This window comes from Nerophis ophidion, linkage group LG23 (assembly GCF_033978795.1).
Source record: "Nerophis ophidion isolate RoL-2023_Sa linkage group LG23, RoL_Noph_v1.0, whole genome shotgun sequence".
NCBI lineage: Eukaryota > Metazoa > Chordata > Actinopteri > Syngnathiformes > Syngnathidae > Nerophis > Nerophis ophidion.
Genome location: NC_084633.1, coordinates 28,344,211 through 28,369,379, shown reverse-complemented (window position 1 = coordinate 28,369,379; position 25,169 = coordinate 28,344,211). Strand labels below are relative to the sequence as shown.

At 37.9% G+C, this 25,169-nt stretch overlaps 1 protein-coding gene across 2 annotated transcripts in view; it reads right to left on the bottom strand.

Moving 5' to 3' along the window:
• Positions 1 to 21,699, bottom strand: part of LOC133541872 (zinc finger protein 653-like) — a 59,728-nt gene extending 38,029 nt beyond the window's left edge. The window contains exons 1-9 of one of the 2 annotated variants that reach the window (XM_061885578.1): positions 21,376 to 21,699; positions 18,511 to 18,551; positions 13,300 to 13,599; positions 10,760 to 11,250; positions 10,519 to 10,696; positions 5,653 to 5,737; positions 5,453 to 5,564; positions 5,273 to 5,387; positions 5,096 to 5,195 (exon numbers count right to left, since the gene is read on the bottom strand). In XM_061885578.1, the coding sequence (XP_061741562.1) occupies positions 5,096 to 5,195; positions 5,273 to 5,387; positions 5,453 to 5,564; positions 5,653 to 5,737; positions 10,519 to 10,696; positions 10,760 to 11,250; positions 13,300 to 13,599; positions 18,511 to 18,551; positions 21,376 to 21,671 (1,718 nt within the window). In that variant the 5' untranslated portion in view covers positions 21,672 to 21,699. The remainder of the gene's footprint in view (positions 1 to 5,095; positions 5,196 to 5,272; positions 5,388 to 5,452; positions 5,565 to 5,652; positions 5,738 to 10,518; positions 10,697 to 10,759; positions 11,251 to 13,299; positions 13,600 to 18,510; positions 18,552 to 21,375) is intronic. The other variant, XM_061885579.1, reaches the window with a different exon arrangement.
• Positions 21,700 to 25,169: the final 3,470 nt, after the last annotated feature.

The following is a 25,169-nucleotide window of genomic DNA, read 5'->3' as shown; positions in this document are numbered from 1 at the left end:
TATATCAAATTAACCCAAAAAGTGTGGTTTCTCTTTAAAATGACAGCTTCCATGATAATGTCTGGCCATTCAAACATTGCTTGTAGCATTTAAAGGAATAGGGAAGAGTTTTTGTGTCAAATTAGACGTGCTAAAGTAATATCGAAAAGTCATTTTGCCAGAGGGGTTTAACATCATTCCCGTTCAGGCCTTGAGAACGGGAACCGGCTGTGTCCCGCACAGCAGTGCAACAGTCTTCCTCTGGTGTCCTTCTCGGCCATAGTCTGAGGGAGCTCTCAGGAGGACAGTTTTTCCGGGTGGCTCTTCAGCTTGTGGAATTTGACACTGTCCAGCTTCTCGAAGCGCTTGTCGCAGAACTCGCACGTGTAGTTGTAGTGGGCTTCTGGCGTGTGTTTCTTCATGTGCCAGTTTAGGGACGCGCGCTGACGACACTGATAGCCGCAGATTTCGCATCTAGTTGATGGTGACGGTGGAAGAGGAATGAAAGGAACAAGGATGCAGAGTGTTAAAGGAAGCATAGAGAAGATGATAGGGTCTTGTTTGGGAGGTATCTTTCATTACTTGGTTGTGTTTATACCTCATACTACAAAACCCAAAACCAGTGAAGTTGGCATGTTGTGTAAATCGTAAAAAAAAAAACAGAATGAGATGATTTGCAAAGCCTTTTCAACATATCTTCAATTGGATAGACTGCAAATACAAGATATTTAACGTACGAACTGGTAAACTTTGTTATTTTTTGCAAATATTAGCTCGTTAGGAATTTGATGCCTGCAACATGTTTCAAAAAAAGCTGGTACAAGTGGCAAAAAAGACTGAGAAAGTTGAGAAAATGCTCATCAAACACTTATTTGGAACACCCCACGGGTGAACAGGCTAATTGGAAACAGGTGGGTGCCATGATTGGGTATAAAAGCAGCTTCCATGAAATGCTCAGTCATTCACAAACAAGGATGGGGCGAGGGTTACCACTTTGTGAACAAATACGTTAGCAAATTTTCCCAACAGTTTAAGAATAACATTTCTCAACGAGCAATTGCAAGGATTTGAGGCATTTTACCATCTACGGTCTGTGATATTATCAAAAGATTCACAGAATCTGGGGAGGTCAGAGGCATTGCCGCTTACGTGCAGTAATTTCTCCAGAAATGCCGGGGGTCATCTAAGATGGATTGATACAAAGTGGAAGAGTGTTCTGTGGTCTGACGAGCCCACATTTCAATTTTTTTTTGAAAACTGTGGGCATTGTGTCCTCCGGACCAAAGAGGAAAAGAACCATTCATCAAAGATGAAAAGCCAGCATCTGTGATGGTATGGGGGTGTATTAGTGCCCAAGGCATGGGTAACTTACACATCTGTGAAGGCACCATTAATGCTGAAAGGTATGTACAGGTTTTGGAGCAACATATGTTGCCATCCAAGCAACGTCTTTTTCATGGACGCCCCTGCTTATTTCAGCAAGACAATGCCAAGCCATGTGTTACAATAGCGTGGCTTCATAGTAAAAGAGTGCGGGTACTTGACTGGCCTGCCTGTAGACCAGACATGTCTCCCATTGAAGCCTAACATACGACAACGAAGACCCCGGACTGTTGAACAACTTAAGCTGTACATCAAGCAAGAATGGGAAAGAATTCCTCCTGAAAAGCTTCAAAAATTAGTTCCCTCAGGGACCCAGACGCTCTGGCTGCAGTGCCCTCTGCTGGTTGTTCAGGGGAGTCTGTAGGTCACGTTTATTTGTGCGTCTGGTTTGTGGTAGGAATGTCAACACAAAAGCAAAAAAGCGATCCACATATGCAAATTCAATACAACTACAAATACAAAATGAAGGATATTTATATTCAAATCTCAAAAATATATTTACGAATACATGTTTATTCATACAAATTCTTGATTTATTTGTATATTTTCATATTTATACATTTTATTTGTAAATATTTATAAATCTCAAATATGCATTTATTATACAAATTATTTATTTGTACATCACATTTGTATTTGAATATTTATTTATACATGCATATGTATTGAAATCATATTGATATATAAAAGTTGATGTGAGACAATTCTATTTCCATACTTTGGTCACAATAACCGTGATATGATTGGCTTTAAATATTGTTACATCCCTTGTTTGTTGATGTAAATTTTTTTGTCTTGAATCTATAGTGGTGTAAGTTTTACCATATACCATCATATCATAAATCTATGCCCTGCGTTTTATTATGATTATAATAATGATCAACAAATTAAAGGCAAAATCATTTAATATCTCCTGAAAATCCGTATTGATGATACTGGCTGTATTTAATTGATACCAAGTCCATATCAAAATTTGCCGTATCCACCACCCCTACTGAGAAGTACGGAAAAATTCACTGTGCTGTTAGTATCCCGATGTTTTAATTTTTATTAAAAAGGAGAGAAAAAGAAGGAGGAGGAAAATGAGAAATACGAGAGATCTGCATTTCTGATAAGTGACAGATTAAAAGTTTGTTCCTCAGGAACTAAATAGGCGCTGTACACGGTATACACCAGGGGTGTCCAAACTACGGCCAGACGTCTTCCATTTGGCCCGCGAGCTGTCATGATTTTAATAAGGAATCTTACCCACAGGAGATTACACTCATTTTAATAGTCTGGCAATTCATAGGCTGCTGTAATATTACCATCAAGTGGACAACATAAGTAATTCAGGTCAATGTCCTTAAATTATTCTCTGAGCAGAAGCTTACGCAGCATTTAATTACCGTATTTTTCAGAGTATAAGTCGCAGTTTTTTTCATAGTTTGGCCAGGGGTGCGACTTATACTCGGGAGTGACTTATGTGTGAAATTATCAATACATTACCGTAAAATATCAAATAATATTATTTAGCTCATTCACGTAAGATACTAGACGTATAAGATTTAGCAATTAAGAGTGACAGATTTTTTGTTAAACGTATAACATGTTCTATATGTTATAGTTATTTGAATGACTCTTACCATAATATGTTACGTTAAAATACCAGGCACCTTCTCAGTTGGTTATTTATGCGTCATATAACATACACTTATTCAGCCTGTTGTTCACTATTCTTTATTTTAAATTGCCTTTCAAATGTCTGTTCTTGGTGTTGGGTTTTATCAAATAAATTTCCCCCAAAAATGCGACTTATACTCCAGTGCGACTTATATATGTTTTTTTTTCCTTCTTTATTATGCATTTTCGGCAGGTGCAACTTATACTCCGGAGCGACTTGTACTCCAAAAAGTGCGGTATATAACCAAATGCAAACAACCTTCCCTAGTCATGGTGCAACAAAGTAAAAAAATCCAACCAATACAAAAAGTCAACAGACATGATCCCACATAACGCAACCTTTTCACTGAATTTTGTGGACATTATAAAAACCATCCATAAAAAAAATCTAAATATACACCCATATAAATCCATTATTAAGAATGATGAGGAAAATGCAAAACACTCCAAACTTATCCATGTTTGGCACATTTCGCTGCTTGATATTTCCGATTGATTACAAAACTTGAAGGAGGTCGTCATGGAAGAACTTTCACATACTCTTAGTATCCAGTTATATCAATTATTGTTTACCGTATTTTCCGAACTATAAGGCGCACCTAAAAACCTAAAATGTTCTGAAAAGCTGACAGTGCACCTTATAATCCGGTGCGCCTTATATATGCACCAATATTGAGCCACAACAGGTCTCGCAACTACGGTAAGCAGCCACAGACTTCAGAACTGCGCTTCTTCCTCTACATGAGCAGCCGTCGACTTTATTTTCCCCCGTAGAAGAAGAACTGCGCTTCTTCTTCTACAATAAGCAGCCGTCGACTTAATTTTCCCCCGTAGAAGAAGAAGCGCGCTTCTTCTACAGTAAGCAGCCTCCGACTTCTTTTTCCCTCGTAGAAGAAGAAGCGCGCGGTGCATGCTGGGATATATGACTGCAGGTGGCGTGCCGTTTCTGTGTGTTTATGTAAAGACCCCAAAATGGCTCCTATTATGAGACACGCTTACGACGCAGAGTTTAAACTCAAGGCGATCAGTCACACAGTAGAACACGGGAATAGAGCAGCAGCGAGAGAATTTAACATTAACAGCAGCGACACTGACTCGTTTAATGACGACTTCCACGCATGTTGGATGCCGTATTCGCCCAACTGTTTGATTCGAACACTGAAAAAGAAGAATTTGAGGGATTCGTGGATGATGAATAACTTAATTAAGTGAGCTTTACATGTTTATTTTGTGTGTTGTGTTGTGTGACATTATCGTTTGAGCAACGTTGAGTTATTGATATATTATTGCTTTGGACTATTTCGAGTGCTACTTTATTGTGATTGCACTAACGTTTGATTTACCATAACAGACTGTTTTTTACGTGTTTATTGAATTGGGGAAAATAATAAAACAGCTGTTTATTCATTTTGGGAGTGAACGCAATTGTCAGAACGCTGCTTTGTAATCTATTAATAAAGTTTGACTGACCTATCTGACTGTTTTGTTGACATTCCCTTTAGCGCAGCTCCATCGAAAGGATGCGTAACGTAACCCCAGCCTCTACTGTAGCATTTATTCTATGCGCCTTATAATGCGGTGTGCCTTATATATGAACAAAGTTTTAAAATAGGCCATTCATTGACGGTGCGCTTTATAATCCGGTGTGCCTTATAGTGCGGAAAATACGGTATATATCTATCATTTGCCCTCGACCAATTTTTTTTAGCCCAATGTAAAACATTTGGACACCCCTGGTATACACATTAAAGCGGAGAGACGGAAGTATTCGCTATTGCACTAGGACTGTTTTTACCATGAATTGATTAACGTGAACTTAAACAAGTTGAACAACTTATTCGGATGTTACCATTTAGTGGTCAATTGTACTGAATATGTACTGAACCGTGCAATCTACTAATAAAAGCTTCAATCAATCAATCAGGTAGTATTCACATGTCACACCTTGGCTTATGTGAGTTCTCTGATCATAGCTAAAGTTGGCACCCTTCATGCACGTTTCCGTCCAAGATGGAAATCACAGTGTTAAATGTGTGTCCTCAGTGCAACATTATTCGCCTTCAGGACTTACTGTAGAGGGGTTTCTCCGGTATGAGTCCGCCTGTGAACTTCCAAGTGGTTCTTACGCTTGAACGATTTCCCACACGTCTCGCATATGAAATCTCGGACCCCTGGAAAATATGTCTTTTTTTTACACTTTTTGAATGTCATGAATCCAAAGGGAAGGTAATGAGTGTCGTGTGCCCACCTGAGTGGATGATCATGTGGCGGTGCAGGTGGTTGGACAGGTAGAATTTTTTTCCACAGCCCGGATGTGGACAAACTTTGGTCCTGCCTTTCCTGTGAACGAGGTTGACATGATTCTGCAAAAAGAGGCCAGAGAAACACGTGAGATAATGAAAGTGGAAATGTTTACGTGGCGTCACACCTGGAAGCTGCTTATGGCTACATAAACTTGACTGCACCCCTCGTATGGACAATGGAACATTTTCAGCATCCCATCAGCCTCGATGACCGGGCCTCGCCGGTTTCTCTTTGACCTGGCATTGGAAAAGTGAGAATAAAAGCACACCAAAGTTTCACTTGAAGTCATTATGTTGATTTACGTTTTTTTTTCCACCAACAAACCTGCTGAGACTGCGCTGTAGCTCACGGTCACTACTTAGCTCCAAAGTGTCAATGTTAGGCTCCAGCAGCTGCTTGTCACTCAATCCTGTACGGAACAGAAGTGTCCCAGATCCAAACTGAACAAGTTTTTGAATGCTGTCTAAGTTAACGTACGACCACACATGACACGCAACAAAGTAATCCCTTTGCCCGCGCATCATTCCGCGTCATCGAGTGCCTAAACAAAGAATCCAATGCATTGGCGTCCATTCAAAAACTATGGAATGGACCATAGTTTTTGAGTTGGGACACTACAGATAGATTCCATCCAAGGACTCCTTTAATCATTTTTATTTTGTGTGTGTAGTTTGTTCATAGAAAGCACATAGGACGTCTCATGTATTCGTGTCAGAGACAGGTAGGGATCGGTATAAAATTCGGTACTAAAAACGATACCTTCGTTGCGCGTGACGTCACGTCCTGTTGCAAACTAAACACCGGCTCACGTAAACAACCACTCAAGCAGCACTGCAGGTGGACTAAGCCAAACTACCTTGAAGTAACGTAGCCATTTTTTACACCACCGAAGCAAGTTTGCTTGGTAGAAAATGCTCCAACCTAAAGTAAGACTTCCAAAATGCGCTCGCTTGATGCTAACTTACATTGGATTTGCAATACACAAGCTACTATTTGCATTAGCGACATTACATGGGGATTGAAACACCTCCAAATTTGGTAATGAATACTGCAACTTTTACAACCAAACAACTGGTGTGTAATAAGCACAATACTTACAGCATCCAAATTTACACTCCTGCGCGTGCTCTGAGGTCCGAGAGCCAGCCCCAGCTCGTGGTGCCCAAGACCAGACTTAAAACCAGGGGAGACAGGGCCTTCTCTGTGGTCAGCCCTAAGTTCTGGAACACTTTGACACTCCATGTTCCAACTGCTCCCACAGTGGAGTGTTTTAAGACCCACTTTTAATCTTTGGCTTTTAATACTACGTGAGTTGAGTGGTCCTCTCTATTTTCTGTGTTTTTTTATTTATTTTTTATTTCTATTTATTGTTTTAATTGGTTTTACCCTTTAAAATCGTTTTTAATCATATGTATTTTTATATTGTTTTTATTTTTTTTATTCTGTCATTGGTGGAGCTAAGGATAATATTTGAATATTGTTTTGAATATTGTTGTGCAGCACTTTGGAAACATTTATGTTGTTTAAATGTGCTATACAAATAAAGTGGATTGGATTGGATACAGTATGGACACTTGTAGGGCGCAACACAACTCATTCAACTTTCTGAAAAAGCTACTTCCTGGTTAGACAACAGACCAAAGATGGACTACAGTACTGCCATCTAATGTATTGGAAGTGCAACTGCATTATAAATGAGACTCAAATGTTAAAAGAAAACCGGATGTAATGACTGGACAGCACAGTTTTCATCGTCAGCTCATTTAAATTCTACATTACCAAATAAAATGTTACTCTCAAACGATTACCATTTATTTACACACACAAAAGTACAGAAAATTGTTACCGTCGAGTACCCGTATTGATTCCTAGCTACCGGAAATTGGTACCGTATCGGTTCAATTGTGAAAGGTAGCCATTCTTAGAGCCAGGCCAACGCTGCTCCCTGCACTTTTCACATAATTGCGCCGCATAATTTTGTGTGTAAGGAAAACAGGCTTCCGAACACTCTGTGCTTTTCTTTATTGCGTACGTCTGATAAAAAAATAATTAAAAAAACACCATGAGGCTGAAGAAAGTTGTGAGTACTAGCAGTTTGATAAAGGTGAGACACACAATCAATCAATCAATCAATGTTTTTAAATATAGCCCTAAATCACAAATGTCTCAAAGGACTGTACAAACCACTACTATTGCGACATCCTCGGGAACTCACATAAGGGCAAGGAAAACTCACACCAAGTGGGCAAGGAGAACTCACACCCAGTGAGACGCCAGTGACAATGATGACTATGAGAACCTTGGAGAGGACCTCAAATGTGGGCAACCTCCCCCCTCTAGGGGACCGAAAGCAATGGATGTCGAGCGGGTCTAACATGATACTATTGAAGTTAGGAAATAACTATCAATCATGTATATGTATTTCAGTTTGTTTTCTGCATTTAAAACTATGATTATTAGCTATGGAATGTATTTAGTGCCGTAGAAAGAAGTTAAGGTAATACTTAAAATGAGCAGACGGCTATAAATATTACATGAATATGCCTGTTACTACATTACCTATATATTTATAGGATGTATATAAAATGGTGTTGGAGGTTTGTGAATGTTTTAGAGGACTTTATAAGTGAAATAGACCCCCAATTACCTGCATTCTTGGTCGCCTCATACGAGCATTTTTTTTTTACCGTTTACGACACATAGAAAAGAGAAAAGACAAGTACGTTCTTGTCTCACATAAAGATTGTGAATGATGGGCAAAAGTTTTTAAAAAGTGCAGTTTTCTTATAACAATAGCTGTTAGTCATGTTTATTTTTGTGTTAATAGTTGATGTTTGCTTTACCAATTAACACATCAGCAAATTGGTGAGCCTTTGACGTGACAAATGTTAAAAAAATAACAGTGTACCGTAATTAACGCTCTCCGCACCACGGCATGCTAATGACACTGACAACGTTGGCACAATGCGAAGTGAAGTCGAACACAGTCGATGCACTTCATCTTTGACATCAATAACACAGCTCTTCATGACATTGCTGAGCTTTTGACGTGAGCAAAAACAACGCAGCAATGAACGCAGAGTTACTGTCGACCGCTATCTTGGCTGGGACTGTTAAGTTGATGCCTTTTTGCGGAAAAACGCAAACCTGTGGCTTCGGCACATCAGAGCCCAGCTGTAACTGAGAGGAATTGAACCCACAATGTGATGATGTATTTCCACGTCCGGCAATTCCTATGAACATTTTTTGAAAACAACAACTGAAAGCTTTGTCCTTCTGTTTACTGATGTATACATTAATGTTTAAAGAACTTTAAATGCAAAAAAAATTGAATATTTTGTGCTACGGTGCCGAGTTTGCTCCCTGCAGGAGTGCTTCCATTTACGGGTATAGTGTTTTTTTTTCCCCCAACCAGAGTAAAGTATTCGTCTTCCAGCAGTGCACAGCATTGGGACTCCTGTAGATTCTTCATTCATCACTCTGTGCGATGTTTGTAAGTTTTACAGTTTAATTGTTTATACTTACTAAACCGTCCTATGTGCGATGTCAATCATCAATCAATGTGCGATGTCTGTGATGTCAACAAATAGTTTTCATAAAACACCCACAGAGACACTGAAAAGGTGTTATTGTTTGTGCTACGGTGCTATCTTTTGGACGAGTTTGCTCACTGCAGTCACTGCGCTCACTACAGTATTTCCTTCCGTTTAGCGCTTTGAACCGGAAGTACAAGTGCCGTTCCGTCTACTCGTGGTCCATAGCGTTGCTACTCGTATGGATTTTTCATTCATCACTCCAAGCAACGTTTGTAAGTTTTACAATATAACTAAAAACCTTCATACTGTTTGATAGTAGTGTTTTAATGCTCTTTTGTAACATTGTAATGACGTTAGCGTCGTTAGCATTAACTAAGATGCTAACACGTTTACAAGTGTCTGTGTTAGTATTATTAACTTACAATGGCATTCTTTTCATATTGTTTCAGTTTCCTAAATTCACCAAAACATCACCGTGGAGTTTTTGAATCTGTTTAATTGATTGTAGAGCTAGCTTTCGCAGCTAGTGGGTCCATGAAGATGTTTTCTGTTTTGTTTTATCATCGATTTTACTGCCTTGTTACAGCCACTGTTTGGAAACAATTAAGGTTTATAAATAACCATTCATAAAATATTTCTGTGTAAATAACTCATTTCACAATGTATATATCTGCGGCTTATATATGGAAAATTATTTTGTCCTCTAAAATTAAATTGGTGCTGCTTATGAAAATTCTGATGCGCTCTATAGTTCAGGAAATACGGTATTACTCGATATTGCACTGAAATAAACATACCTGTCAATTAGGGCTGCGAATCTTTGGGTGTCCCACGATTCGATTGAATATCGATTCTTGGGGTCGCGATTCGATTATAAATCGATTTTTTTCGATTCCAAAACGTTTTTTCCCCAATTCAAAACGATTCTGTATCCATTCAATACATAGGATTTCAGCAGGATCTATCCCAGTCTGCTGACATGCAAGCAGAGTAGTAGATTTAAAGAAAAAAGCTTTTATAATTGTAAAGGACAATGTTTTATAAACTGATTGCAATAATGTAATTTGTTTTAACTATTAAACGAACCAAAAATATGACTTGTTTTATTTTTGTGAAAACATTGGACACAGTGTGTTGTCAAGCTTATGAGATGCGATGCAAGTGTAAGCCACTGTGACACTATTGTTATTTTATTTTTATTTTTATAAATGTCAAATGATATTGTCAATGAGGGATTTTTATTCACTGCCATGCTGAAATTATAACTAATATTGATACTGTTGTTGATAATATTCATTTTTGTTTCACTACTTTTGGTTTGTTCTGTGTCGTGTTTGGGTCTCCTCAATTGCTCGGTTTATTGCAGTTCTGAGTGTTGCTGGGTCAGGTTTGGTTTTGGAATTGGATTGCATTGTTATGGTATTGCTGTGTATTGTTTTGTTGGATTGATTAAAAAAAATCCCCCCAAAAAATCGATTTTTTAAAAATGAGAATCGATTCTAAATCGCACAGCATGAAAATTGCGATTCAATGTCGTATCGATTTTTTCCCACACTCTTACTGTCAATCGCTAGTTTTCACTCGATTCAGTCTTCTTTTGGAAACCGAGGTACAGTTGCATTTGTGATTGACTTCTGAATGAAAGTTAACACACCTGCCATGGAGCCGTCGTCTCCCGCCGCTGGGATTTTTGATGCAGAGTCACGCGTTTGGTCGTAGCCGACGTCGTCGAGGACAGTGCAGGTGACTTCCTCCTCGTTCCCGGCACCCATGTTGAGCTGGATGCCCTCTGACGCCAGAGCCTCATAGCTGGGGCCAGTTATGATGATTAGCTGGAAGGGGGAAAAAAATCTAATATAACAACACTTCAGTGGAACCCAAACACTTGTCCTAACCTGGGAGCCTTCTAGAGCCGTCTGATGGTTGGGAATGTCACAACTCGTCACCACCGCCTGCAGAGCGTGAGGATCATAAAGTTCCCCGCTGTCCTCTTCTTCCTGTACGGGAGGCGGGGCCAAAAGCTCTGGCTGGAGTGACGTGTGCACCGATTCCTCCGGGCGCTCGTCCGCTTTCCTCGGTTTGTCCGCAAAGGATGTTACTATGGGGACGCGCTCATAACCGCACCCGGTGTGCTCGTCCTCTCCGAGTGGCTCTGTCGCTCCTTCATCCTGGTCTAGCCTTACATCGTCAGCCTCTTCTTCTGACGTGAGGGAGTGGAACATTGCCTCAGGGGAGCCTTGTGGTCGCTCCAGCACCATCTCCATCTCCCACACCTGAGGTTCTGTCAGGGGGACGTCATTGGTGGCGCTCTCTACACTGGCAGGATGTGTTAAGGCTTTTGTGGCTATGTCGCCAACCTCAGACACTATCAAAGATTCTTCTAAACCTACAAAAAATAGGACATAAATATGTTATTGACGAATACAGTATTTTCCGGACCGTAGGGCGCAACGGATTACAAGGCGCACTGCCGATGAGCGGATCTATTCAGGTCTATTTTAATACAAAAAGCGCACCAGATTATAAGGCCCCTTAAAAGGGGTCATATTATGATTTTCTTCTAAATGGAAAACACTTCCTTGTGGTCTACATAACATGTGATGGTGGTTCTTTGGTCATATTACTAACATAAAGTACTAATATAAATACATTATACATTTAAGTACAGTCATATGTTCGTTTTGACTGACCTTAAATGTATAATATATCTATATTAGTCACTTGTGAATAATTCTGTATAATAGACTGTAATTATATTATTCACATGTAAAAAAATACAGAAGTGTAATTGTCTATTGTGAGCGAACTGTGGCGCTGAATTTCCCCCAGGGATCAATAATGTATTTATATTGTATTGTATTCTATTCCGAAATATTGCATGGATTATGTTTTAGACATTATCTGCAAGTCACTTTCTAAGCGTCTCTTCAGGATGCGCCGTTTTGTGGGCGGTCTTATTTACGTGGCTCACTTTTGACAGCATCTTCTCCCCGTCATCTTTGTCTTAGCGTGCAAGGACGGGAGTGGAAGAAGTATCAAAAGATGGAGCTAACTGTTTTAATGACATTTAGACTTTACTTCAATCAATAACGGAGCAGCATCTCCTCATTCGTGGCTCACTAGTGCGGAACAACAACAACGCCGAAAATGTGTCCCGTGAAAGACTCTCTAATAACTAAAGTTCCGTGGGTGAATAATAAAAACCCACTATAGCTTTTAGCGCTTTGATATCTAGTTTACTGACAGATATAAGTAAGAACTTTACACTACTTTATATTACAAATGGTAACAGCGGAGGATGAATGTCAAATAAAAAGGTAGAGGAAAAAGAAGTAGCTTGTGACTACGGTGTCACCATGGACTACAAAGGCGAACGCTCGCACATTTTCAGGACTTATGCAGATCCCAAATACAGATTAACAGGTACCAGAAGGTAAGAAAAGTTGGTTTTGCATAATACTGCAAAAAAATACGCCAGGTAATATGTCTGCTAATAGGTGACATTTTGTGGTCCTTATAAACACACCATAATAATACTCGTATGTTGAAGCACAGTACAATCCATCAAGCGGTGCGGCTTACCGAAGTCGTACTAAAACATTTCGACAGATGTTTGATTGCCATGTGTAATGTTCTTATTCTCAATTGAAAATTTTAAGTTTTGGTGTTGTTTACTGGCGTCATCTTGCAGTTTACACGTATCTCTTGGAACTCTCTAATAACTGAAGTTCCTTGGGTGAATAATACAAACTCACTACACCGGTATGTTTTAGCGCTTTCATGGCGAGTTTACTGACAGATATATGTAAAAACTTTACACTACTTTATATTAGAATTGGCAACAGCGGAGGATGAATGTCCCATAACAAGAAAATAGAGAAAAAGAAGAAGCTTATCCACTACGGCGGACTACAAAGGCGGAACCGCGCTAATTGTTTTGGAATTATGCAGATCCTAACTACAGATCAGCAGATACCAGAAGGTAAGAAAAGTTGCTTTTGCATAATATTGTGAAACAAAACGCCAGATAATGTCTTACCTTTTACACACACCATAATAATACTTTTTGAGTACCCTGTGTAATTAATGTTCTATATTTTCAATGGAACATATAACATTTTGGTGTTGTTTACTTGAGTCATATTGTAGTTTACCCGTTTCTCTTATGTGTGACTGCCATCATATTGCAGTCTACACGCATCTCTTATGTGTGACTGACATCTACTGGTCACACTAATCATTACACCATGTACCAAATAAAATTGCTTCAGGGTCGGTAAGCACAACCAGAATTATGCCGTACATTAGACGCACCGGGTTATAAGGTGCACTGTCAATTTTTGAAAAAAATGAAAGGATTTTGAGTGCGCCTTATGGTCCAAAAAATACGGTATTCAAGTGAGTATTTGACAAAAAAAAACCGGTAAATTTGCACCTTTTGGCGTAGTGTTTGTTTTTCTCCTGCGGCCGGCTAATCTCTTTGGCACCAATTTTGCAGCATTTTCACAGTCGTCTCCATGCTGTCTCTCCTCCCGCTCAGAGTCACTTGCCTCCCTCAGCGGTGAGAAAAGCTGTTGCACGAACGAATGGTCGCCGTCGCATTGCCAGATGGCAGCCGTGGAGAAGTTGGGCTGGAGCTCCAGAGCTCTGAGCTGGGGCTCGTGGGGGCAGGAACGCAGGTGCTTCTGGTACCAGCACACGAGGCTTTGGAGGCTTGACTCCCGCTCCTTTTTAACTGACAAAACAACAATAAGGGAGATGTGGAATAACAATATTTTGTACTTTGATTTGTAGTAAAAAAAAAATTATTGTATATATATATATATATATATATATATATATATATATATATATATTAGGTCTGCGAATCTTTGGGTGTCCCAAATTCGATTCAATATCGATTCTTGGGGTCGCAATTCGATTATATATTGATTTTTTCGATTCAACTCGATTCTCGATTCAAAAACGATATTTTTCCGATTCAAAACGATTCTCTATTCATTCAATACATAGGATTTCAGCAGGATCTAACCCAGCTTTTATAATTGTAAAGGACAATGTTTTATCAACTGATTGCAATAATGTAAATTTGTTTTAACTATTAAACGAACCAAAAATATGACTTATTTTATCTTTGTGAAAACATTGGACACAGTGTGTTGTCAAGCTTATGAGATGCGATGCAAGTGTAAGCCACTGTGACACTATTGTTCTTTTTTTTTTAATATATATATATATATATACATATATATATATATATATATATACATATATATATATATATATATATACATATATATATATATATATATATACATATATATATATATATATATATATATATATATATATATATATATATATATATATATATATATATATACATATATATATATATATATATACATATATATATATATACATATATATATATATATATATATATGTATATATATATATATATATATGTATATATATATGCCGTCAGTTATTGCAAGTTGAGCTACACGGCGACAAACTTCACAAATTCTGAATCGCACAACGTGAGACTCCCGATTCGTATTCGAATCAATTTATTCCCACACCCCTAATATATATATACATATATATATACATATATATATATATATGTATACATATATATATGTATACATATGTATACATATATACACACATATATATACAAATATATATGTATATATATATATATATATATATATATATATATACATACATATACAGTATATATACAAATATACATACATATACATACGTATATATATATATATATATATATATATATATATATATATATATATATATATATATATATATATATATATATATATATATATATATATATATATATATATATATATATATATATGCCGTCAGTTATTGCAAATTGAGCTACACGGCGACAAACTTCAAATTGAGCTACACGGCGACAAACTTCACTAACACTTGTTTCAAAAGAAAAGTTCAGAACATTAAGAACAAACTGTTTAAAAATACGGAATTATTATTGCTAAAACTCCCCCAAAGATTTTTTTTTTCAAATACTGACCCCTGCTTGTCATATGAAATAATGCAACAAACATAGATTTAGGAGGCATCAGTCAGATTTCCGAAACGAAGTAAGTTCAATATATATAATTAATGAATGAGTGAACTCATGTGATTAATCACAAAAAAAATAACCGCATTAATCATGTTCACAGTAAGATTAATAAGACAATTTATTTTGGCCGTATAAGTTTTTTTTATACAGATGACAAATCCTAAATGTGGTTCTGATAGTTACCAATCCTATTAATGGAGCCACTGGTATTTGTGCCTTTTACAGAATGTGTGGAAGCATTTTTAAAGTATATTTTTTTAACTGCTGTCTTTATTCATTAAATACATTTTACTGATATGCACAATAACTTATTTTTTTAATATTATGTGATATCATGCCGTTTACACTGTATTCTTTGTTTTATGTACTGTAAGCGATTGTATATCTACTTGGACGTTGGATTCTGCAATAAAGCTTGATTGATTACTTTAACTGCGATGCGTTCAGTAAACAGATCAATGCATACGTCAGTACAAAAATGAGTAAGGAGACGCCGACTGTTGTGCTCGCTGGCAAAATTCCCTCCAAATTACAGGCTGAAAGGACTTCAGATAAAAGTGTTACCAAGTTCTCTACAAATACATGACATGAATTCAAGTGAAATGCTTGAAAACGTTCCTAGATGACATTAAATTGCATTTGTGTACAAAAATTTGAGTATTTTCTAAGATGTTTTTTTATCATGCATTCGAGGAATCCCCTGTGATTAATACAAATTCCAAAATTTTATTAATCTGATTTAAAAAAAAATCAAATTTGACAGCCCTAATCAGTGTATAATAAAATGTACAACATTTTAATGGAGACCTATTGTTTTGTAAAGGTTGTAATATTTAATGTGTGAAAGTTAGAGTTAGGCAGGTTTTGTAGTGCAAACTAATACAAGTTTGTAAAGTTTGTGAATAATGACAATTATTTACTAAAGGTGTACTAAAACATGTGCAAACCTGATAGCACATGCAACGTTGATCTACTTAAATTGTGTAAAGTAGATTGCGTCTGTTTAGTGAGTTCATTAATATGCTAAATATATGCTGTTCATCAAAACGGCCGAAATAGTGGAAGCAGAAAATGCAAATATAATTATTTAGCACTCTTTTGCGGGCACTGTTTTGAGAATCCTCCGTCCTATGGGCGGGTGTCAACATTTTGGACGGTCAGAAATAAACAATATTAGACACATCATCTATTTGTTTTCTTTATTTGGGAAATATATTACTAATGCTCTGGTGATGCGATCCGCAGCCTCACGCACAGAGTAAAGTGTCAGTGTGCATATGTTTCTGTTGTCTAGACTGTTATTGAGAAAAGGTGTTACAGATTATAGATGTGTGCTGCTGGTTCAATCCATCACACACAGGATGATAACATTAATGTGCAGAAAATGAGAATGTTTCTGTGGTAAAAGCCCTATATAGTACACGCAAAACCCTCAGTTAAATAAGGCGGTCTGCACCACTTTTCAGTTGCGCACGCAGTGTTAATAGATCACACGCAACACGCCCACTAACAGTACATGCTGTTTTATTTTTTGCACACGCTATTTAGCGCGTGGTATTTGGATTCTGTAAATTGGGCACTTAGCAAGGGTAGTGTAAAGAAAATGTAATTTAGGAAGTGTGAGCAATTTCCTTCGCACAGAATTTGCAAAGACATGAAAAACAATAAACACATGGTTGTAGACGAATACTATGTATTCCACTTACCATTTTCTGCATGCAACATCATACAGGTGAAACTCAAAACAATCTGAATATCGTGCAAGTATACGTTTATTCCAGCATTTAGATCAATTTAAGATATTTTAAGCCTTCTTTTGATGTTTATGCTTTACAGCTTGCAAAAAGCTCAAATTGATCCTCAAAATTGTGACAAAAAGGTTTGACGTATATCACTTTGCATGTAATGACTTTATATTACACATTTGAAGTTGAATTGCTGACATGAATGAATGTTTGCATGATATTCATACTTATTGAGTGTAGAGTTTTACGGTATACCGGTATAGTATAGTACCGCTATACTAAGTAGATAGATAGATAGATAGATAGATAGATAGTACTTTATTGATTCCTTTAGGAAAATTAAAATTCCAGCAGCAGTGTACAGAGTTGAGATCAATTAAAAAAAAAAAAAAAAGTAAAAAGTAAATAATGGGGATTTAAAAGGAAACAAAATAGAGAAATATTACAAAAAGAATAAAAACAATGGGAATAACAATATAACAGTAAAATAAGAATATAACAAGACAAAGTAGGCAGTAGTGACCATGTTATGAAAAAGTATTGCACTGTTAATGTTTTGCATCCCCTGTCATCCTAATACCCCCCGTGCCCCGTCCCAGAGAGGAGTTGTACAGTCTAATGGCGTGTGGGACAAAGGAGTTCTTGAGTCTATTAGTCCTGCACTTGGGATGAAGCAGTCTAGCACTGAACAGGCTCCTCTGGCTACTGATAACGCTATGCAGAGGGTGACTGGCATCATCCAGGATGCCCACTAGTTTGTCCACAGTCCTCTTCTCTGCCACCGTCAGAGTCAAGTAATCATATACGGTACTATACCGCCTCTAAAAACTACCGATTCACACACCCCCACCCTTTTTTTTAATGGGCATGATGGCGCATCATCACATCATGACATTACTGGTTGTACGAGCTGAGGAGTGTGTTCGACAGCGCACAATCACGGAGTACTTGCAAGCAGACACAGTGTGTAGACTCAAAAGGGAGAATGGACGCATTTTTGGCTTAAGAACTAAAGATAAAGGTGAAGTTATAACACTGAAAAACCCTCAGGAAGAGGTGCTTTACGACATGGCTAGATAGCTACCGACTAACATCCATCCATTTTTTTAAACATGTACATTATGTTCATAAACTCAGGAAATATGTCCCTGGACTCGGGGACTTGAGGACTTAAATTATGACTATTGTATGATCCTGTAACTACTTGGTATCAGATCGATACCCACATTTTTTGTAACATCCAAAACTAATGTAAAGTATCAAACAACAGAAGAATAAGTGATTATTTCATTTTAACAGAAGTGTAGCTAGAACATGTTGAAAGAGAAAGTAAGCAGATATTAACAGTAAATGAACAAGTAGATTAATAATACATTTTCTACCACTTGTCCTTAATAATTTTCACAAATATGTTACTGCATACGTCAGCAGACTAATCAGGAGCCTTTGTTTGTTTACTTACTACTAAAAAAAAAAAAAGTTGTCAGTTATGTTCATTATTTTATTTAAGGACAAAATTGCAATCAGAAACATATGTTTAATGTACCATAAAATTATTTGTTAAAATGAATCCAATAATGCCATTTTTTGTGGTCCCCTTTCTATAGAATAGTATCAAAATACATTTAGGTACCGGTACCAAAATATTGGTATAGGGAAAACCCAAATTGAGTGTCACCTCGTTTGTATGTAAATGATATATGCACACGTCCACCTTCCCCAGGTAAGTATAATAACTGCTCCTGCTTGAAGTTATTTGCATAATAAAAATAATACTCACTTTTTCTCTGATTTACAGATTCAGCGGAGGCAGTGTTGTTCCTGTAAAACATAACAGTGTCATTAGAATAAGTCATAGCCAAATGTCAAGTTAAGGATGTTGCATGACAGAATCAGTGAGGTGCTGTCAGGGGAGGCCACCAGGGGGGTAAAAGGCTACCCCGCCTTCCGCCCAAATGCAGCTGAGATAGGCTCCAGCACCCCCTGCAAACCCGAGAGGGACAAGCGGTAGAAAATGGATCTGAAAAGCCTGCCAAGAAGCCTCAAAAAACATGAAAGCTCATCTACTCACATTCAAGGTCAGATTTCTTTGAACACTATGAAATACTGGCGGCATGCAACGTCATAAGCCTTCTCGGCGCAGAGATGTAGCGGCATGGGTAACGTTAGCTGTGATGCTAGCGAAATGAGAGAGAGAAGGTGCGAATCTGGTAACGAATGAAGGAAGAATTGATTCCCAAGAAAAACAGTACTGAGTTCATCGTCTGGGAGTGGTTTGGCTTCAAGCGGAAAGATGTTGAAGAGACAATATGTCAAATATGTGGCAAAAGCATTTCCACAAAAAGTAGAATTACTGCTAATTTGTAGCATCATTTGAAAAGTCACCTGCTAGAGAATAAGGAGTGCTTGAAACTCTGCATGTCAACATCTCCCTTAGGTAACACACCAACAAAATGCCCAAGCAACCATTTCCGGATCAACACCATATGAAAAAAAATAGTCAACAGAAGGATATAACGTCAGCAGGAACCTACCACATAGCGAAGGACGTACACTATTTGATTTCCTATTATGCAGCTCATTTTTATTTGACAGTTATTGAAATATCTTGTGGGACATCATGCACAATAGTGCACTTTGTTTTTTACTATTGTAGTAGTGTTCTGCACAAAATGTGCACCTTGATTTAATTTAATGAATGTTTGTGCCACTACTTAATAACTGTTTGATAAATACAGTTTTGGTAAATTGACTTAGTTGTGATTTCCCTCTCTGCATGGAAGTTTAAAAGGAGCATATATTAATGCAGTATGAACAAGAATGTTTTAATGTAGACATATAGAATCATCATACTGCTGTGATAATATGCATCAAGTGTTCATTCAAAGCTAAGGCGAAATATGGAGATATATATCGTGTATCGTGACATGGCCTAAAAATATCGAGATATTATGAAAGGCCATATCGCCCAGCCCCATATATATACAGTATATATATATATATATATATATATATATATATATATATATATATATATATATATATACACATACATACATATACATGAGTGGTGAATATACAGAAGACACAACACAAACAACACAAAGTGGTGAATATACAGAAGACACAACACAAACAACACAATAAAGTTGTGAATATACATAAGACACAACACAATAAAGTGGTGAATATACAGAAGACACAACACAAGCAACACAATAAAGTGGTGAATATCCAGAAGACACAACGCAAACAACACAACAAAATGGTGAATATTCAGAAGACAACACAAAGAACACAATAAAGTGGTGAATTTACAGAAGACACAACACAAACAACACGATAAAATGGTGAATATACAGAAGACACAACACAAACAACCCTAAAGTGGTGAATATGCAGAAGACAACCCAAACAACACAATAAAGTGGTGAATATCCAGAACACACAACACAAACAACACAATAAAGTTGTGAATATACAGAAAACACAACACAATAAAGTGGTGAATATACAGAAGACACAACACAAACAACACAATCAAGTAGTGAATATACAAAAGAGACAACACAAACAACGCAATAAAGTGGTGAATATCCAGAAGACACAACACAAACAACACAATAAAGTAGTGAATATAGAGAAGACACAACACAAAAAACACAATAAAGTTGTGAATATACAGAAGACAGAACACAATAAAGTGGTGAATATCCAGAAGACACAACACAAACAACACAATAAAGTTGTGAATATACAGAAGTTACAACACAATAAAGTGGTGAATATACAGAAGACACAACACAAACAACACAATAAAGTGGTAAATATACAGAAGACACAACACAAACACAACACAATAAAGTGGTGAATATACAAACACAAAACAAACACAAAGTGGTAAATATACAGAAGACACAACACAAACAACAATAAAGTGGTGAATATACATAAGACAACACAAACAACACAATAAAGTGGTGAAATTACAAAAGACAGAACACAAACAACACAATAAAGTGGTGAATATACAGGAGACACAACACAAACACAAAGTGGTGAATATACAGAAGACACAACACAAACAACACAATAAAGTGGTGAATATACAGGAGACACAACACAAGCACAAAGTGGTGAATATACAGAAGACACAACACAAACAACACAATAAAGTGGTGAATATACAGGAGACACAACACAAACAACACAATGAAATGGTGAATATACAGTACATAAGACAACACAAACAACACAATAAAGTGGTGAATCTACAGAAGACACAACACAAACAACACAAAGTGGTGAATATACGGAAGACACAACACAATAAAGTGTGTATGTATGTATGTATATATATATATATATATATATATATATATATACACACATACACACACACACACACGCACACACACAGCCAGGCCCCCAGCTGAACTGTTTTAACCCAATGCGGCCCCAAAGTCAAAAAGTTTGTGTTAGTGTCAGTGTTGTGTTAATTGTGTGGAAATGTTTTATTCGAGCATCATACTGTGTATTTGTATATCTGACTAGTGGGTCAGTGCCTCAAAGCTCACTGCGCGTCACAGGTCAGAATAGCACAAGTGTTCGTCAAGTCGTGGAAGTAAAGTGCCAGGCGTCTCACCCCGAGTGTTTGTGCAGATATTTGTCCCCACACGCGGCGTGCAGCAGGATTAAATACTCCGCCAGTCCGGCGTCGCTCAGGCTTGTGCGCCGCCGCAGTTCACTCCACAGCTTGTGCGCCTCTCCCAGGTACACCCGCCGGATGTCGTACTTTTTCCGGGACTCGAGACGCCGCTGTGCTCGGTCCGTGTCCGTGAGCCGGGGCCGTCCCCTGCAGCGCCTCAGAGCGCCTCTCCCGCGGTCCCCAGCGGCTTCGGCGTCCGAGGGGACCTGAAAGTCTGTCAGGCTATGCGCCATCTTGGCAACAACAGCTGATGCTGGGATCACCCGGAAGTCGTGTCGAGCTAAACCGGAAACACTTGAAAAAACACGCACATTTTTTTTTAGTTTTCTGGAACTTTTCTGTGAAGAAAAATGTTGCACCAAATATATGAGGGCCGTTTTAATAATACGATTATTAAATAAATACTATTATTAAATATTATAAATAATATTTTCCGGGCACAGTTCGTAGACAATATATCCTTAAAGGCCTACTGAAATGAGAGTTTCTTATTTAAACGGGGATATCAGGTCCATTCTATGTGTCATATTTGATCATTTTGCGATATTGCCATATTTTTGCTGAAAGGATTTAGTAGAGAAGATCCACGATAAAGTTTGCAACTTTCGGTGCTAAGAGAAAAGCCCTGCCTCTACCGGAAGTCGCAGACGATGACATCACAAGTGTGGGGGCTCCTCACATATTCACATTGATTTTTGTTGAGTAAATGTGATCTCATTGTTATTAATGCTGTTTCTGTGTATCAAGAGAAGAGAGGCTTGCCGTTGTTGTTATGCACCCCCAACAGGTTATATACGCCAAATTTCTTCCCCCCTACAAAAACCTTCCCCCAGGAAGAAACTACTTGAAGGACCCCAATGAGGGTAGAAGGACCTCAAAGCAGCCCACACAGCTGCCTGTTTTAAAAGCATTATAATTCAATCAATCAATCAATGTTTACTTATATAGCCCTAAATCACTAGTGTCTCAAAGGGCTGCACAAACCACCACGACATCCTCGGTAGGAAAACTCACACCCAGTGGGACATTGGTGACAATAATGACCCAGTGGGACGTCGGTGACAATGATGACTATGAGAACCTTAGAGAGGAGGAAAGCAATGGATGTCGAGCGGGTCTAACATGATACTGTGAAAGTTCAATCCACAATGGATACAACACAGTCGCGAGAGTCCAGTCCAAAGAGGATCCAAGACACAGCAGCGAGAGTCCCGTTCACAGCGGAGCCAGCAGGAAACCATCCCAAGCGTAGGCGGACCAGCAGCGCAGAGATGTCCCCAGCCGATACACAGGCGAGCAGTACATGGCCACCGGATCGGACCGGACCCCCTCCACACGGGAGAGTGGGACATAGAAGAAAAAGAAAAGAAACGGCAGATCAACTGGTCTAAAAAGGGAGTCTATTTAAAGGCTAGAGTATACAAATGAGTTTTAAGGTGAGACTTAAATGCTTCTACTGAGGTGGCATCGCGAACTGTTACCGGGAGGGCATTCCAGAGTACTGGAGCCCGAACGGAAAATGCTCTATAGCCCGCAGACTTTTTTTGGGCTTTGGGAATCACTAATAAGCCGGAGTCCTTTGAACGCAGATTTCTTGCCGGGACATATGGTACAATACAATCGGCAAGATAAGATGGAGCTAGACCGTGTAGTATTTTATACGTAAGTAGTAAAACCTTAAAGTCACATCTTAAATGCACAGGAAGCCAGTGCAGGTGAGCCAGTACAGGCGTAATGTGATCAAACTTTCTTGTTCTTGTCAAAAGTCTAGCAGCCGCATTTTGTACCAACTGTAATCTTTTAATGCTAGACATGGGGAGACCCGAAAATAATACGTTACAGTAGTCGAGGCGAGACGTAACAAACGCATGGATAATGATCTCAGCATAGGTGAAAAATAACGGTGAGGAAAAAATATTAGCATTCCAGCATGCTAACCTTTCAAGCTATTTTTGCTTTGCTAATTTTGCAGCTGTAACCCTCAAGAGTCATATAACTTGGTATTGTCACGCCCTCATTGGGGTCCTTCAGGCATTGGAGGGCTGTCACGCCAAATTTCTTCCGGGGGGAAGGTTTTTGTAGAGGGGAATAAATTTGGCGTGACAGCTCGTTCGTGCTATCGTCATGTGATCCTTTTCCGGTTCTATGCGTGCCAGGAAATGACATGAAACACACAGGAACGTACGATGTAGGTGTGTTCTATTTTCCCCAGTTACAGATGTTTTGTTTCCCGGTGCTGTGAGACATTGTACTGAACCATCCTTAAAAGAAACCATCATCTTTCATATATATACAACCTGAGTATTCATTGAAGATGAGTGAAGAAAGAAGAAACCCAACAATTTTAATGGGAGCCTTCAACAAAAAGTGCTATTCGGTCCGAGAAAACGACAATTTCCCCATTAATTTGAGCGAGGATGAAATATTCGTGTTTAAGGATATTGATAGCGACGGAATAAAAATAAAAAAAAAAGTTAAAAAAAAAACGCGATTCTGATGTTTTTAGACACATTATTAGGATAATTCTGGGAAATCCCTTATCTTTCTATTGTGTTGCTAGTGTTTTAGTGAGTTTAACAGTACCTGATAGTCGGAGGTGTGTGTCCACGGGTGTCTTGACGCCAATGTCTCAGCGAAGTCGATGGCAGCTTTATGGACGGCACAAGCTCAGCTTATCTCCGGTAAGAGGCAACTTTTTAACCACAATTTTCTCACCGAAACCTGCTGGTTGACATTCCATCGTGATTCATGTTCGCTTGACCGCACTCTGATCCATAATAAAGTTTCACCTCCAGGAAATTCAAACAAGGAATCACCGTGTGTTTGTGTGGCTAAAGGCTGAAGCTTTCCAACTCCATCTTTCAGCAACACAGATGTCCAAAATACTGTGTAAATATGCCGTTAAAGCAGACGACTTTTTGCTGTGTGTGTGTGCAGCGCTCATACTTTCTAAAAACCCGTAACATCTTGCGTACACGTCATCATTACACAACGTTTTCAAGACGAAACTCCCAGGATATTTAAAATTGTAATTTCGTAAACTAAAAAGGCCGTATTGGCATGTTTCGCAATGTTAATATTTCATCATTGACATAAACTATCAGACTTCACGGTGGGTAGTAGTGGGTTTCAGTAGGCCTTTAAGGAGTTTACAAAATTTGAGCTAAGGAAAATAAGAACAAAATGTATTACATACCTAATTCTTCATAAAATTAAAGAAATACAATTTACAATTATTAATGTAGTATACCCTTTAAATTATTTTTTTAAACTTAAATTGAACCTGGCTGTTATATATGTGGAGCTGTAGAGCAGTAGTGGTTCTCAACCTTTTTTCAGTGATGTACCCCCTGTGAAAATGTTTTTAATTCAAGTACCCCCTAATCACAGCAAAGCATTTTTGGTTGAAAAAAAGAGATAAAGAAGTAAGATTCAGCACTTTCTCATCAGTTTCTGATTTATTAAATTGTATAACAGAGCAAAATATTGCTCGTTTGTAGTGGTCTTTCTTGAACTTTTTTGAAAAAAATATATAAAAATAACTAAAAAACTTACTAAAAAATAAAGAAGTGATTCAATTAAAAAAAAAAATTCTACACATAGAAATAATCATCATCTTAAAGTGCCCTCTTTGTGGATTGTAATAGAGATCCATTTGGATTCATCAACTTAATTCTAAACATTTATTCACACAAAAAAAATCTTTAGCATCAATATTTATGGAACATGTC